We start from the raw sequence: 14,884 nt of genomic DNA on the forward strand, positions 1-14,884 counted from the left end.
ACTCACAAAACTTGGTGCTTAAAGCTTCGGGGCACAAAAACGGAAAGAAATCCAAAGGGAAAAAAGATTACTATTATTTTACTATATTAAATGCAAAGAGAGAGCCAGAGAAAATATAGTCAGGTGCTATTTTTAGCAAGGGCTGTGCTGTAAGATAAAGAAGTGCAATTTTCCCTTTCATTACTCAATAAAACAAAGAAAAACAATTTTCTTTTCCATTCATTACTCAGTGAATTAAGAGGTCAGTCATAAAAGCAATGTTAAACGTGGATGATTTCTGCAGCACCCTGCAGTAGCTGAGCGATACTTTGGTACCATCAAAGAACCAGAGAATCAAGACTCTCAGTAGAGAGCGTGCATCTGGCCCCGGGAGAAAGCAACTCGGCAGTCAGAAGTCACTGCTGGAAACAGCTCCAAATTGCAAGTATGAATTCAAAGTGCAATCTGTGCTGTGCAGAAGCGCAAAACTTGAGATTTCTAAGGAATAAGAGGTAGGAGATAATCACCGATGATGTGTCTCCAACACATTTCATTCTTGCAGCCCCCTGCCCTTTCCTCTGCAGATAGCCAGGCACTCCACATCCTCGGGATGAAGGGAAGACCATGCTAATGGGGAGATGCATTCTCCTCACAGGGCCACAATCTACTGCAATACTCCTGTTCTCTCCCATGGTGGTCCCTAGTTCCAAAGCTACATCTGTGCAAGTTCACCTCTGGTGAAAACTGAACTATCCCTCCTTTTCTGAAAGGAGAACGCCAGTTATACAAATCCCTCAAGTCTTGACACACAATAAAATTAACCTTCTTATTGTTATTAATCAAGAATTTAATAAATAAGATCTTAAAAATTACATGTCTTGGGAATCTTTTCATTTAAAAAATGGAGATCCAGTGAGTCATGACTGAAAAAGTCACTCAGCATCTCCCTTTGAGGGACTATTTTGAACAAATGCTTTATTGAGCAGACAGATTTCAGTGGAACACACATGACTCACCTGTGGTATGAAGGCAATTAAATCTACATCAAATTTCTTCTATCCATAAAATAAGTAGATAAATTAGAAGTGAAAATCCCCTGCTTCTCATATTTCCCAGTAACAGTCCCAGAGCAGTTAGCAAATATGATAGCCTGGATTTATTCTCAATTTCCTGCACGAAAAAATATTAAAAAAGAAATCAATGCTGCAATGCTTCTCGGACATGCAGACTACGGTTTAAAAAAAAATACCAAGAAGGCCACGTTGCATGGATTCTGACATTATAACCAACAAATCAAATACTACCTTTTTTCCCTTAGGTAATAAAGAGATGTTCTTTTAAAGAAAAAAAGAAAACCAAACCACACACTGCTTCTTTTAATCAGCAAGCCGACTGCACCGACTCTCTCGCCGTTACAGGATAACATAATATTGTACGTTTGGAGGGCATGTTCTCAGCCAGGAGGAAGGGCTGCCATTCCAGTAACTTTGAAGATCTTGGTAGGAGTAAAAGAGATGCATGGGTTTGATACTGTCAGCACCAGAGTGAATAAACGTCTTGTATGAAGTCAGAGGAAAATAAAGTTACCTGTTCTGGTTAAGCACCTGAACTTTGTAAATGGTATGAAAGGTGCCTACCTCGCCATCACTCAGCAGCTTCAGGTTTTGACATGACACTGGAGCACCTGTGCCTCCCCACGTCCCAGCCACACGGAGGGTTCCTACAGCCCCCGTGCTGCCGAGCGACTTGGAGCCGACAGTGCAGCGGTGCCGGTGCTGTTGGGGCTAAGTTAGAGCTGGGTTCTGCCAGTACCACTGCTTCGGGGGAAATTACCCATCACAATAGCAAATGTCTGGGAGACCAAGACTATTTCTGCACTTAGGTGAAAAATTATTCAAATTAGTTTTGCCACCCACGACAGCGTGGACAGTTTTTATTGGATTTGTTCCCTTTAGATTTCATGCGGTCTCTTGGTAGAATAATGACATAGATCCTATGCACATTTAGATCAGATGTCTGGTAGAAGATCTGAAATAATTTTATCAATCTCCAAGGCCTCAGAATGATGGCCACAGCTTTGAATGTGCTACTGTGGAGTAGGGAGAATGCTGTATATGTACTTCAGAACAGTAGCAAGTACATCACAGGGGCAGATCTTTATGCAGATTCTTCCTTTTTCCCCTAAATAAATCATTAACCAGCACAAGTGGGGTGGGGGGAATAAAAGATTAATTTTACACTTCCAAATCCTGAAGCCTCAGGGAAGACTAAGCAGTCCTCACAAATTTACCTCATTTAATATCTTTGCAGTAGTGACTTTCCCTGCATGCTATTTTCAAGATGATGGGTATTCCTGTAAAAAAGAGACGCATTTTAGCTAAGGGTTAGGAGCCTTAAACAGGCGTGGATTTTTAGCTGTCACATAATTATAGCACAACAGTTGGGAAGTTCAGTATAGAAATACCGTTCATCTAGGGCACCGAGTTCCTATTATCAGCCAACCCAATCAAGTCCCTTCTGTGCTTTACACCACGTTTCACAGTTAGTTAAGCAACCCAGGAAGCAGCTTTGGTCAGGAAGGGTGTACAAAAAGAGGCTGAAGAGCTCTGCCAAATGCCTGGTTCCTCATCCCAGGAAGCGCTCAGCCCAGACAACCACCACCTTGTAGGAAGGCCGGAATCCACAGGGGTTTTGTGCTGTCACTGAAATGTTGATGTGCAGTTTCACCCCTGCAGAGCCCAGTCCTCATGAATTTTCTGCTCTGGGCCACTCCTTGCAAGGCAGCACTTAAGGGCTCTGCTTCTCTGGTGCTTTCCACTGCAATTAACAGGGGAAATTTAATTTATCACAAAGGCGTTGGCTTTCTGATGGTGTTGTTTTTTTTTCCCCTCCATTTGTTACTTCTAATAATTAGAAATCCTAATACAAATTTAAAAAAAAAATAGCAGATAGTCCTGCTTTGGTTCCACTCCCATTTTGTGCCAGTTTTCACCCCATTCACTTTCCAGCGTCAGGGCACACCAGGACCGCGCAGTGGGGTCGTGTACACGAGCTCTCTCTTCCCAGAGCCCACACTGCCTCCAGAAGATGGAGGTGGCACAGCTGTGTCCATGTGAAGCTGGGCATAAGCTAAATTTGGCTTGCTGCAAGCCCCCTGCTGTACCAAGCATAATCTTCCTGGGTTTCAGACAAAGCATCTCCCCTCTGTTTTACTGCACAGCTGCCCAGCTGAAGGCGCCAGGCTGGGTTACTGCAGCATTAAACCCTACGGACGACCCAAGTCTGTCCTGCAGAACCTCCAAGTTTACATCAGTGTGAGATTAGAATCACATCTAAAAACCTTCCTTAGTTTTCTTCCAGTTTTTCTGTTAACTGTTAGCTCAGTGTCTTTGGGACTGTAGGCAGGAGAAAGAAGGCTGTAAATCCAAACACTTGACGGCATTTCAGTTTCTGAACCTTAAATTGTACTTAAGTTTCTGTCTGATGGCTGCACACAGCCAGAACTCGCTCCCTGACAATCATAAACAAATTCCCACAGTTCTTGCAAGCAGGGATTTCTGAAATAACACATTCCCAACGCCGTGTGACACAAGCCTTCAGCCTTGGGCATCTTAAAAATAACATGGAAATAAGCCAGAGACATAGCAGGGCTGAAACCAGCACTTAGCATTCGTCCCGTTACCAACTGGAACGGGCCCTGCCACGTTGTGCTGCACCGGAGGGGCATTTTGCAGGGCAAAATGAAAGTAATCCTGCCAATTTCACAAGCCAGCAGAGATTGGGTAAAGGTAGAAAAAAGCATGAGGTCCATGACTCCCCTCTAACATGGGAGAGACTTAAAATGCAATCCTCTGCCAGTCCTGCCTGGCTCTAAGTTTCCAGCACTGTTCCTCCATGCAACCAGATGATGCACCAGCATGCTATCTTATATCAAAATACCTCTTCTCTAAAAAGAAAACGCATAAATCAACTTTTTCTTTCCCCCAGTTCTTCTTCTACACTGTCATGCACAACTTAATTCTTTCCAATTCTGTTACAGCTGTACTCTGCCAGATCTCTCCTTCCAGTTAACCTAAAAGTGTTTCCAAAGGTGCTATCTGATTTTGCCAGGAAAAAGCTAGGGTGAGTAACAGAGCCAAGTGAAACTACAGGAGAAGTGGCACAGCCTTACAGAAACACGTGCAGCACGAGGCTAAAATGTACAGCAAGGATGCCAGTTAGCATTTGGTGGTAATTACAATAATCCAATAATGCAGAAGAGTTTTGGAAATAGAAAAAATAAAAATCAATTTCTCTTTCTTCCCTCTTAAAACACCACCAAAACAAGCGGGTACAGGACTTTCCACAGCCTCACAAAGCTCCTCACACCAGCCCGCTGCAGTTCACCACCTGGAGCGCTTCTTTTCGGAGCTGGACAGGGCTCCGTGCACCGCAGGCACTCTGCGGAGCCCGATGCTGTTACCATGGCACTCGGGCACCCAGCAACTTCAGAAAAGCCTCAGTGTTATCGCCACTCTATGGACCAACGGGCAGGAGGCAGCACCTGGGTCTCTGAACAAGCCATGCAAAAGCAAAAAGCAGCATTAGGGTGAACAAGCTGCCTGGTAAGCATCCTCTGCACAGATCCTCTGTACAGTCTCTTTTATTTTAGCACTCTGCCTACAGGAAAAGCAGAGAGGCAGCATCACATGTGCATGCCTGCGTCTGCACACGCTGCTCTCCCTCTGTGGCTTTGCCCTCCAGCACTGACATAGAGCAGCTAGCCGGCAGAGTCTGGCTGAGAGGACACCACCCCAATCCGTCTTTAAGTGACACCCAAAGTCCAGTCGCTGGAGTCTTACACCCCATGACGTTACGGAGTTACCCCTACACCCAGCAGGCTGGTGGACCTCGGCACACGCTGCGGTTACACTGCAGCTGCAGCACAACTGAACTGCAATAACCAGGTAAGAGTCGTGCTGGAGACCTGTTTGTTAAAAGAAAAACGACAACGGATGATTTTACGTAGTGGAGAGGGAATAACGTCACCACTTCCCTTGCACCAGAAGGATCATCACTCATTCCCCTTTCCAACAAAGGAAAGAATGCTTGATGTACAAGGGGTACGTGTACAACCCTCCCTCCCCATGACTGAAAGTAACCCACGTTTTAGGAATACAGAAGTACAGAAAAACAGTGGTCAACACCTGGAAGCTTACTTCATGCTGTTTAATGAGGCGGAATGATATCAAATAGCTAGACAACAGAAAATAAGTGAAAAAAATAATTCTCACCGTTAAACTTCAAGGTACTCGAATTGTACGTCAGGGTACAACCTCTCGCATCCCAAAACCAGTTGCTGTGGTCCTGGGTTCACTGGTTTTCGTCTCTAAATTCAGCCCTTCAGCCTACCCGTAGATGTTGCATGAACACGACACTGTACTGCACACAACACAATGCATGAAAGTTAGAAATGTGACTAAGCCCAATAATTCCATTTTCTCACTTGACCAAAAATACATGCCACAGGTCAAGTATGTGCTCACTTGACACCAATACTATGAGAAGCCATAAATTTCACACACTGTACTATCTTGTAACTGATCACAGCATAACCAAGCGTATCTAAATATAGAATGTATGCATAATGTAGAAGATAAAAACTATGAAATAAAATCATAGCAACAGTGATTCTGACCAGACATGGACGACAGGAAAACATTTGGAGGCACATGACTCTAAGTCCCTAAGTAAAATGACAGTCAATTCTACCGGAAAGCACCGAAGTATCTGTTCTGGTTTCTGCTGTAAAAAGCATGACACGCAAAAGGTCGGGAGGCCAGCAACGCCTCCGTCCTTCCAACACTTAACTGCCTACTACATCAGCGGAAGATTTTCCCTTGAAATTTCCCAAGAAAAGCTTTTCCCCTGCTGGGCAACTAGTTAACATTGGCTAGTTTTCTTTAGGAAAGGGCTAAACCTTGGAACCATCAGCAGCTGGATAGCACACAGTGCCGCTGAATGTAATGTTGTAACTCATTCCATTTTCCTGAACTGCACCAAACACAGGCAAACGCTCCATGCTCCTGGTAATTCTGCAAAGACGTAGCACAAAGATATTACACCTTGCAACGAGATTAAATCCAGTACCGTAAACTGGAATAAATCCAGTGATATTAGAGCTTAGGGTGAAGTTGAATTTGGCCTTCACTGTAATGCGGAGTTATAATGAGATAACAATGGGATTGAGGTGATTAACTATAAACAGAAATAAACCTTCTGTGCCAACTGTTTAACTGCAAACACAGGAATGCCCTGCTTAGGGCAAGCTTAGGCTGTTAAATAAATTCAAACCCCCCAGTAAAATAAGTAGAAATACATTTTTAAGTCAGTGGAATAACTAACCATCCAGGTTATTCTTATTTGTAGGGTTTTATCTCTCTCCCTTTTTTCACTCTTCACAGTCTCATCCCACAGAACATTCAGAGTGGCGCGAGCACCAAGTTGTTCCCAGAGCAGGAGCATTACCACTTGAGATATAAGCAAGACCTTGGCTTGAATTATGGACAGTTCTGTATCCCTCCTCTGGTCAGATGTTATGCACTGTGATTTAACACGAGAAGTGGTGCTTTATGCCCACTCAGCCCTGATGATTTTCACTCCTGGGACCCATTAAATCCCCAGGGCTGCAAATGAGATGTGCTCCTTACAAGGATCATCCTTGTCTGTTCACCATCACATCTTTGGCCATTTTAGTTCTCTGTCTAAAGAGCAAAGCAGAGGATCTCACACCAGCTGTGAACCTACTGAGCCGAATCAGACCCATTAGGTCTTCAGAGACATCCATCACTACTGCATCTGTACTCTGAGTTACAGAACTCCTAGCTCTTTTTTTAGAAACAGGTTTTGTGCAAGCATTCAAGTTTGAAGTCAGTGCTTATAAGGAACTTATCAAAAACAGGATGGGAATAGGATGCCAGGGGAATAGATGATTCTCTGATCTGAAATGCATAATTAGCTTCTGGTTAAGTGTGCAATTAACGTTAAAAGTTTACAATCAAGTATGATGGCGTTCTAAATTTACCTCCGTCAAATGAAAAAAGTGAATATAGTTACCAGTGTTACTTCTTTGAATCCCTTCCCCGCGAGGCGCTCTGCTCAGTAACATCCTGTCTTCCGGGTGAAAACTGACACAAAAAGCTTTTTAAAACACTGCATATTTGCCTTGGAGATGGCTACACAGCTTGGGTTTTATTTTGGCTTACACTTTTTGAGTTGTAATGCTAACTGCCACTCAGCATAATTAGCAGTTGTCGTATTTCTGTTGGTAAAAATGCTTCCCACAAAAACAGAATGATGATGCTTTGTACCCTCTTCCCAGCTGTGCCCAAAATCTGTAGCACGCGTGTTTCCAACATCCACCAGAGCTCATCTCAGACCCCTACGGATTTCAGCAGTTAAGCAACAAAAACATTTTTGTTAATGGGAAAGAAAAAAGCTGTACTCACCCTAGTAGTTTAAATCTGTTAAGCAGCATCTTAAAAGGAAATCGTACTGGAGTCTAAATATGTTGTCTCCATCTGAATATCACATCCTTTTTGCCTTTTAATCTTAAGTTAAATTTAACCTCTCACTGACTTAAAAAGGGGACGAGTAGTAGTTTGAGTTGCAATATCATCCACCAAAGCCTGTACTTAGTGATGTTTGTTATTAACCACATATATATTTATCGCAGTGCAACAAAAACGAGACATGTAGGGTGTAAAAGTATAATGAAGAATGAAGAAATTCCTCGTACAAACCTTGTATTATTCATATATTGTACATTCCTCGTACAAACCGTGTATTGTGTGGTAACCAAAGCATTGTGGTGTACAGTATTCTGGGCTCAACACTGCCGCTGATTTTCCATCAGTAAATTTGCAATATGATCCAAAGAGCTCACGGGATTAATCTATACTGGGCCAGCAAGAAGGACAGACTTTGTCCCTCAGCATTTAACCTCAGAACACGCTATAGCACTACCCTGCTCCAGAGTTCTGCTGTTAAGATTACTTACCACCAATAGACACAGAAATGCACAGACGAAAAAAAAAGAGATCTTTCAGTGTTCTCAGCTGAAACAAAAATCACTTTTATTCATTCACCCTGCTTGGATCTGGCCAGAGTGGCCTTGCCTAGCTGCTAGGCAACCTGAACACTGCATTTAGTAATAACCGAACGCATTTGCTAAGAATATAATAATGCTACCTTTGAGATTTATTTATAATAAAAACCATACTTACCTGATAATATTATAGCTTTCCTTTTTGATCACTAGGTAGTAACTCTGAGAAAACAAAACTGTTGGTCAAGAAAGTACCTGCATGTATACCCCGCATACAGAGAGAGGAAATGAAGCAGCCCCATATAAATATACCATGAGGGAGATGTTTTATATGGAAGTATTATTACAGATGACAGTGCTATAAAAAAATTCTAATCCAAGAATTCTATTTATGCAGATATCAGAATATCTGCATAATATTAATATATTTACATTAAAATGTTTTAAATTAGAAGGGATAATTACCAAACCTCATCCGACTACAATGTGAACTTTCTCAGTAAAGGTCATTTATCCAATTTACGTAAAATCACCGTTCCAAAACAAGACAGAAAAGAGTTGGAATTAAAACACAACCCACTGATCTCAGAGTTCTTTTTTAAAGAAAATGAAAGCACAAAACATTATTTTGTATAATCCCTCTCAGGACCACTTTACTGTTTCGTTCTGCAGCAGCAGAGCTACCATTCTACCTTAAAACCACCACAAATATCTTTGATTGGTCCCATCCCTCCCACTGCCCAACCCAAGAGAAAGAGAGCTTCCTTTCAAGTATCTTCAACTGAGCAGATGATTTCCTGGACTGCTCAGTCACTAGCGCAACTGATAGAAACCTGATTAAAATACTAATTTGGGTGACTGAGGTATTAATGTCAACAGAGCCAAAGGCCTGCTGATTACATGAAAATTAAACAGAGCAGCACCCGTCTTTGATTTGACACCCAACAGCTTGGCACTTGAAGTGGTTTGAGGTTCTCCTACCGTTAAGAAATCCCAGGAGCTCTGTGTAGCTGGGCACTTTGCCCAAATATTCTGCTCTTCTGACCAACACAAAAAGGCAAAAGTCAGTCAATGTAGAAAGCCCCAATGATCGCTGATCTTTCTCGATCACAGCACGCCAGACATGGCTACTTCCCCTCTCTTGAGATTTACGTGACATAAACCAAGGTTGTATGTGCGCAGCTCAAGCACCTCCAGCCTGCTCCAGCTGCACGCACTTGGCAGAGCTCTGCAAGCACCCACGGACGGAAAGAGAGGCAGCTCCACGGAGCAGGGAGCATATGAGGTTTTCTAGAAGTGCTCCTCTCTGGGCTTTATACAGAAATTTGAAGTGGCTAATTTAAACACCTGCAACTTCTCCCTCCCTTAGTTCCAGATTAAGCCTGATTCAGTCAAGACTTAACATCAAGCTTAGCAGGTCGTAAATTTTAAAAAAGTCAACATAACTGGGAAGTTGTAAGTAAAACCAGAGCACTAAATGGAATTGCAGGGTCCCACACTCACAGAAACTCAACAGCAGCTGTAAATCATTTTATAAAGGAATCAGAAGGCAGATTGGTAAGAAGTCTCCTCCTTCCTACACACAGAAACACAGTTCTGGGGTACTGCTGGCCCTCACTACTGCATGTAACCTGAAGAATACACGGATATTAGCCTTAGGACAGGCAGGAAGTAAGCAAGCTCAAACACTGTGCTTTTTTTAAAGCAGTACACACAAAGTTGACGGTTAAGGTCCTTAAATCATGACTCACATCAGGGATCCATGCAAGGAACACAGAAATAAAGAAGGAAAGAGCACAAGTCGCTCTGGAAACTGTCAAGCACTTGCATAAACCTTTTATTGAAAGGAAATTTTAAATCAACAATATTGTTGATTAACTCCAGTATTACAGCTCCTACAGTTAGCACACACTGAGGAATCCACCTGGCATCTGTTTTCGTAAGAAGTTTAAGGTTATTAAAGCCTTTTTTCCTGAAATCTTCAAACATTTATTTAAAATTCCTGCTTAATTCATTTTAATCCTAGTATCTTTGAAATATATATATATATATATAAAAATCATTCACAGTGCTTTCTTCTTGCATTTACACAATTTATTAGAGAATTTTGTGTTCTGAGACCAAGAAAATCGAATGCAGGATGGAAGTCTTCTTTAATTACTTAGTGGGCCTGAACTCCAAATATTCTCATTACACAACCCCTAAATGAAATCAAGCAGTTCCATGCCAGGTTATCCGCATTAGTTTCAATGTCAGAATTTAGCAACACAGAGAGGATATTTTATTATATAATTGCTGCAACAAAAACACAGCAACACAGAAATAAAATGAATCATACCATTGCAGTAAACAATAAGAGTTCCTCATTTTAGATTCTCACTCTAGATTCAAAAAACAGTCACAATAAAAATGTGATTACTATAATATTAGATTTAGTTGCAATAACCAGAGATTAATTATAAATCAAGCGCATATAAATCAATTAGAACACTAAGCTCTTAGCTGGGACAGGGTTTTGGTAGAAATGCTACACAGTTTCAACTAAACTTCAGTTCTGAACTTTAAGCTTAACTTGTGGGAGAAACCTCTAAAACAGACAGCTGTTTCACGTTAGTGAGCTACCTCCTGGAGATTGTTATGAGAATAACAATTAAGAGAATGACAGCGTGATCTCTTATTTGAGATCTTTTCTCTTTATGCAAAACAGAAGGGAAGAATCTTGTTAACTGGTATTGCAGCTGGAGCCCTTTGGTACTTTAAAACACAGCAATCTAAGCTTATGCTTTTTAAACACATCTCGTAATTCATTGGGACGCAGAGGGTTAAGCACCATCAGGATAAACACTATGGTAAAAACGCAATTTAAGTCATTTGCCAGTATGTAGAATAAAATAACACCCTTTCTTTCCATAAAAAGGAGCATCACGAGCTATTGACACAATTGCTTGGCCTTGGCCCTCCACTCTGCAGCTCAGGAACTTTTGTTTTTTAAACTGGGCTAGAAGGCCGTCATTTAGAGTCGGACAAGGACCCATGATGGAGTGCTTGAGCAGAGGAACCCTCCAGCTTACCTGCACAAATTCTCTTCCCATTTAATTTACCAAGAAGTCACTTCTGTCAAGATGGTTTGAAGCACACCTCTGCAGGCACGTGAGTCGCAGGAAGGGACAAGTATCTCATTTGGAGGACGTCAGCTGACAGCAGAAGCTACATCTAGAGATCACTCATTCAGTGCTCACTGAATTTTCTCATCTACTAGTGCTCACTCAAAAGGTGCTATCAAAAGGCTCCAGATCTGCTTCAGGTTTTGTTTCAGTTTAATAATACACTGACCCCTGAGATTGAAGAGCAGACCAAATCAAGAGTCCCATCAGTCAAGTGAAACAGCAATATAAAGAGAACTTACTGCAGGGATGGAAAAGGCGCAGCCACACAAATAATATAAACAAAAATCGGTATTCATACAAAAAAAAAATCCATCTCCAAGCATGCTGTTTCTTACTGTTGTATCTTTGCTGGGTTTAATATAAACCATTTTTGAAAATGCTGGCACTTACCCAAATCTGCAGTTTCACTCGTTTGTCATTCCTATAAACTGTTTTCACTTTGAAGTCAATTCCTACTGTGCTAACGAAGGCTGGTGTAAAAGTGTCATCGGCGTATCTGAAGAGGAAGGATGTTTTCCCCACGCTGCTGTTGCCAATGATCAGGAGTTTGAACATGTAATCAAAATTTTGATCTGAAGTATCTTTCTGCCTGTATCTGGCATCTGTTACTGAAGCCATCTAAGAAAAATGACAAACATTGAAAAAGAACAGATTTAGGAGCAGTTCAAGCACTTGTCTTCCTTAACTGCATATCGTATGTTTAGCTTCTCTCTCTTCTTTCTAATAACATACGCACTGTATCTACTGAAGAAAGAGCAACACACCTTGCAGTCTTCTTGTAAAGCCCGACTTTAAATTTCTGTTATCCACTTACATTGCTAAGATTTCATACCCCAAGAAATCCACCTGTTGCACTGCTTTGTATTTAAAAGAGTAACAGATGGCTATTGCAGCTTGTTCAGATATTACTGGGGAACCAGCATCCTTTACCCCAGTGGCAGGGTGCCATTTCTGTTGCTCCGATAACCTGTAGTGCTGCAACAAAAACTAAAATCTTTGACAATGCATCCAGCTATGCAATTCATTAAGCAGCCACTGAGGCACGTAAACCTAAATAATTCTTTTTATGACTACGAGGGAAAATCTGCATTTCTAGCTCACGCACCACCACCATTTTATCCTTTGAAAGTTCTGTCCTCTGTATTTACAGATAAAAAAATAAAAAATAAAAAAATAAAACACTTAGCTACGAGAGAAGAAACATCAGTTGACGAAAGGAGTTTCAGCTGACAACTCTGAAACCATGCGACACTTACCTACTCTCAAGACTGCAATTAAAATAAACAGCACATGCATAAAATGTGAGGCTCATCAGGGCCGCAGGCAGCATCCCTAATGGCTGGCTGATCCCTTTTGATTTCTGGGGGATAGAGACTTGGGGATGTGAGTGAGTGCAGAGGAAAGATGCAGACTCAGAGATTCCTCCTCTTGTGATCCCGAACTGGATTCAGAAACCAAAAAAAAAAAAACACCACACAACAAAAGCAACCAATCGACCAAAAAAGCAACCCTTGTGAATCAAACATCACCACAGCTAGGACTCACCAAGCAACCCCAGGCTGCTGCAATGTTCAGAGCTCTGACACGCAGCCTGAGAAGGCAAGCCCCTGCCTTTTCATTTGCCATGATTTTAATCTCTAACGCTGTTTCAAAATTCCTCCTGCATCAAACAGCTGAAGGTCCTTATAGCCAGTCAGGGGGCTGTGCAAACTGGGTCAATGGCAATACAGGTCTGATAAGCAGCGGCTTGTCCACCAAGCCAGGATGTGCACTACTTGTGTGCAGTGCCAGAAAGCGAAGTCTGAATGGACACTGAAGTCTCTTATTCACCAACATCCAAAGAAATAAGGCAATTTTCCCCCCCATTCACAGTCACAGGCATCTTTGGGAACAAAACTCCTACCAACTTCTACTCTCACCATGTGCCCAAATAGTTTCCTTCTTATCAAGTCTCACACACAGGACTTAACCCACCTGCTGAAAAGAAGTTCAAAATTCACTATTTAAACAGCTATAAACCAAAATGCTGCCCAAAGTTAAACTGGCATCCCAATTTAAATTAAACTCCCAACAGAGGGGAAACAAATTGTTGTGCGTGTTTTATTTAAGTTCAAACGGAGCTGTTCTTGGTTTATCTCTGGTTAAACACGTGCAACTTTCTCACCCAGGAAGGGGCCAGCACAGTGGACCTTTCACAGATTGCATTAATGAGGACAGCTCTGAAGAGCTTCAGCAGTAGGTCAATATTCAACAGCTGCACTGAATGCAGTCAAATCTTCCCACAAGCAATTCTCTGTAGGATACAATACCACTCTGATACGCAGTTCTTAACTTCAGCTGCTATTCAGCAAGGCTACAGTCCTTTGCAAGCACTCCAAAAAAGCCCAAGTACAAATTTTCCTCTCACCAGCACATCAGAAAAGTGCTCTTCTATTCCTCTCTTGTGGTTCTTAACAGGAATTTCTACAAGGAAGAACTCAACATCCAACTAACTTCCATGTGCACGCTCAGGCCCTTGCATTCACTGCCTTGGTTCCAATCTTAGGAAACTCAGCTGCAAAAATTAGGAATTAGATGATTAGTTGGTTTGTACCATCACTAAGCTGGAACACAGTGAGTAATTTATGTGCCTCGTACACATACGTAAGCCCACAAATGCCACTGAGAACACACGTGCACTTGGTAACAGGGGGAAAAACCCAACTCTACTTCTCCATTCCACTCGCAGAGACTTGAAAAAGTGAGATGCCCTCATCACTGGAAGCCTGGTCATTTCAAGATTTAGAAGTAGACATTTAAGAAAGGCATTTTCCACTAATCATATACAAATCGATATCTTCTTGTTATCGCTCCCTTTGTGGAATCCAGCTGCAAACTCCAAGCTGATCTTTCAAACGAAACGCTGCTGCTTCCATTAACCCCCTAGATTGCTATAATCAAAAGCGTACCTGGCTACAAATGCCACTCTCCAGCCCCAGTTAAAAAAGCAATTACAGAATGTGACCAGCTGGAGCAGCTTTGTTAGGAGCACAATGCAGAAAATAAGATCAAACGCTGCTTGCACAGCACCCGGCGCTGTTGTCATAGAAGCACAACGCTCGTGCTGAGGATGCTGCGGGTCGCTTCGCTGCATCATTAAGGCAGCGGCAGCCGGCGCACAAACATCTCAAAGAAAATTCCATCTCCTCGCTTGAGTTTGACGTTTTGCTTCCCCTCCTCTGGTCACTAAAGTGAAACTGGAAGGGCTGCAGTACTAATTACTGATTGCAGGTCATTACTGAAGCTGTACTTGGCGAGCATTTGGGCTGAAAGCCTTCACGGGGCTGCCCTGAACTCGTGGGATTCCTCAGGCCAAGTCTCTGAGTCCCTTCCCTCACCCACTCGGTGTCCCACCCCTGCCCCAAGCTCTCCCTTGTTACTCCAGCACTAAGGGCTGTGCACGGAGCTGGTTCGGTGAACAGACAGATCCCAGATAAAAATAATTCCTCCTACAACTTCTCCTGTTTCGCAGGGCTGTTTTTGAAGTGGGTTCAGCTCCTGCTCCAGCGCAAGCGAGGGAGCCAAGCAGGGGGACGGAGCGGTGGGAAGTGATGGCAGTTGCTATGCTACTGAGAGGAAGGTCCCAAAATCGCCTCTCCTGCAGGCCCTCGGT

General features: G+C 42.5%; 1 protein-coding gene and 1 long non-coding RNA gene across 6 annotated transcripts in view; one reads left to right on the forward strand and one right to left on the reverse strand.

Annotated features, from left to right (window-relative positions):
* Positions 1–14,884, reverse strand: part of RAB3B (RAB3B, member RAS oncogene family) — a 55,102-nt gene that overhangs the window by 32,311 nt on the left and 7,907 nt on the right. For 2 of the 5 annotated variants that reach the window (XM_040565077.1, XM_040565076.1), the window contains one exon: positions 11,623–11,850. In XM_040565077.1, coding sequence (XP_040421011.1) covers positions 11,623–11,850 — 228 coding nt within the window. The other 3 variants (XM_040565079.1, XM_040565078.1, XM_040565075.1) reach the window with 3 other exon arrangements.
* On the forward strand, positions 4,466–7,737 carry LOC121073762. The gene is made up of 3 exons (XR_005821920.1): positions 4,466–4,583; positions 4,723–4,925; positions 7,340–7,737. It is a non-coding gene; the product is annotated as an uncharacterized LOC121073762 (long non-coding RNA).

This window comes from Cygnus olor, chromosome 8 (assembly GCF_009769625.2).
Source record: "Cygnus olor isolate bCygOlo1 chromosome 8, bCygOlo1.pri.v2, whole genome shotgun sequence".
NCBI lineage: Eukaryota > Metazoa > Chordata > Aves > Anseriformes > Anatidae > Cygnus > Cygnus olor.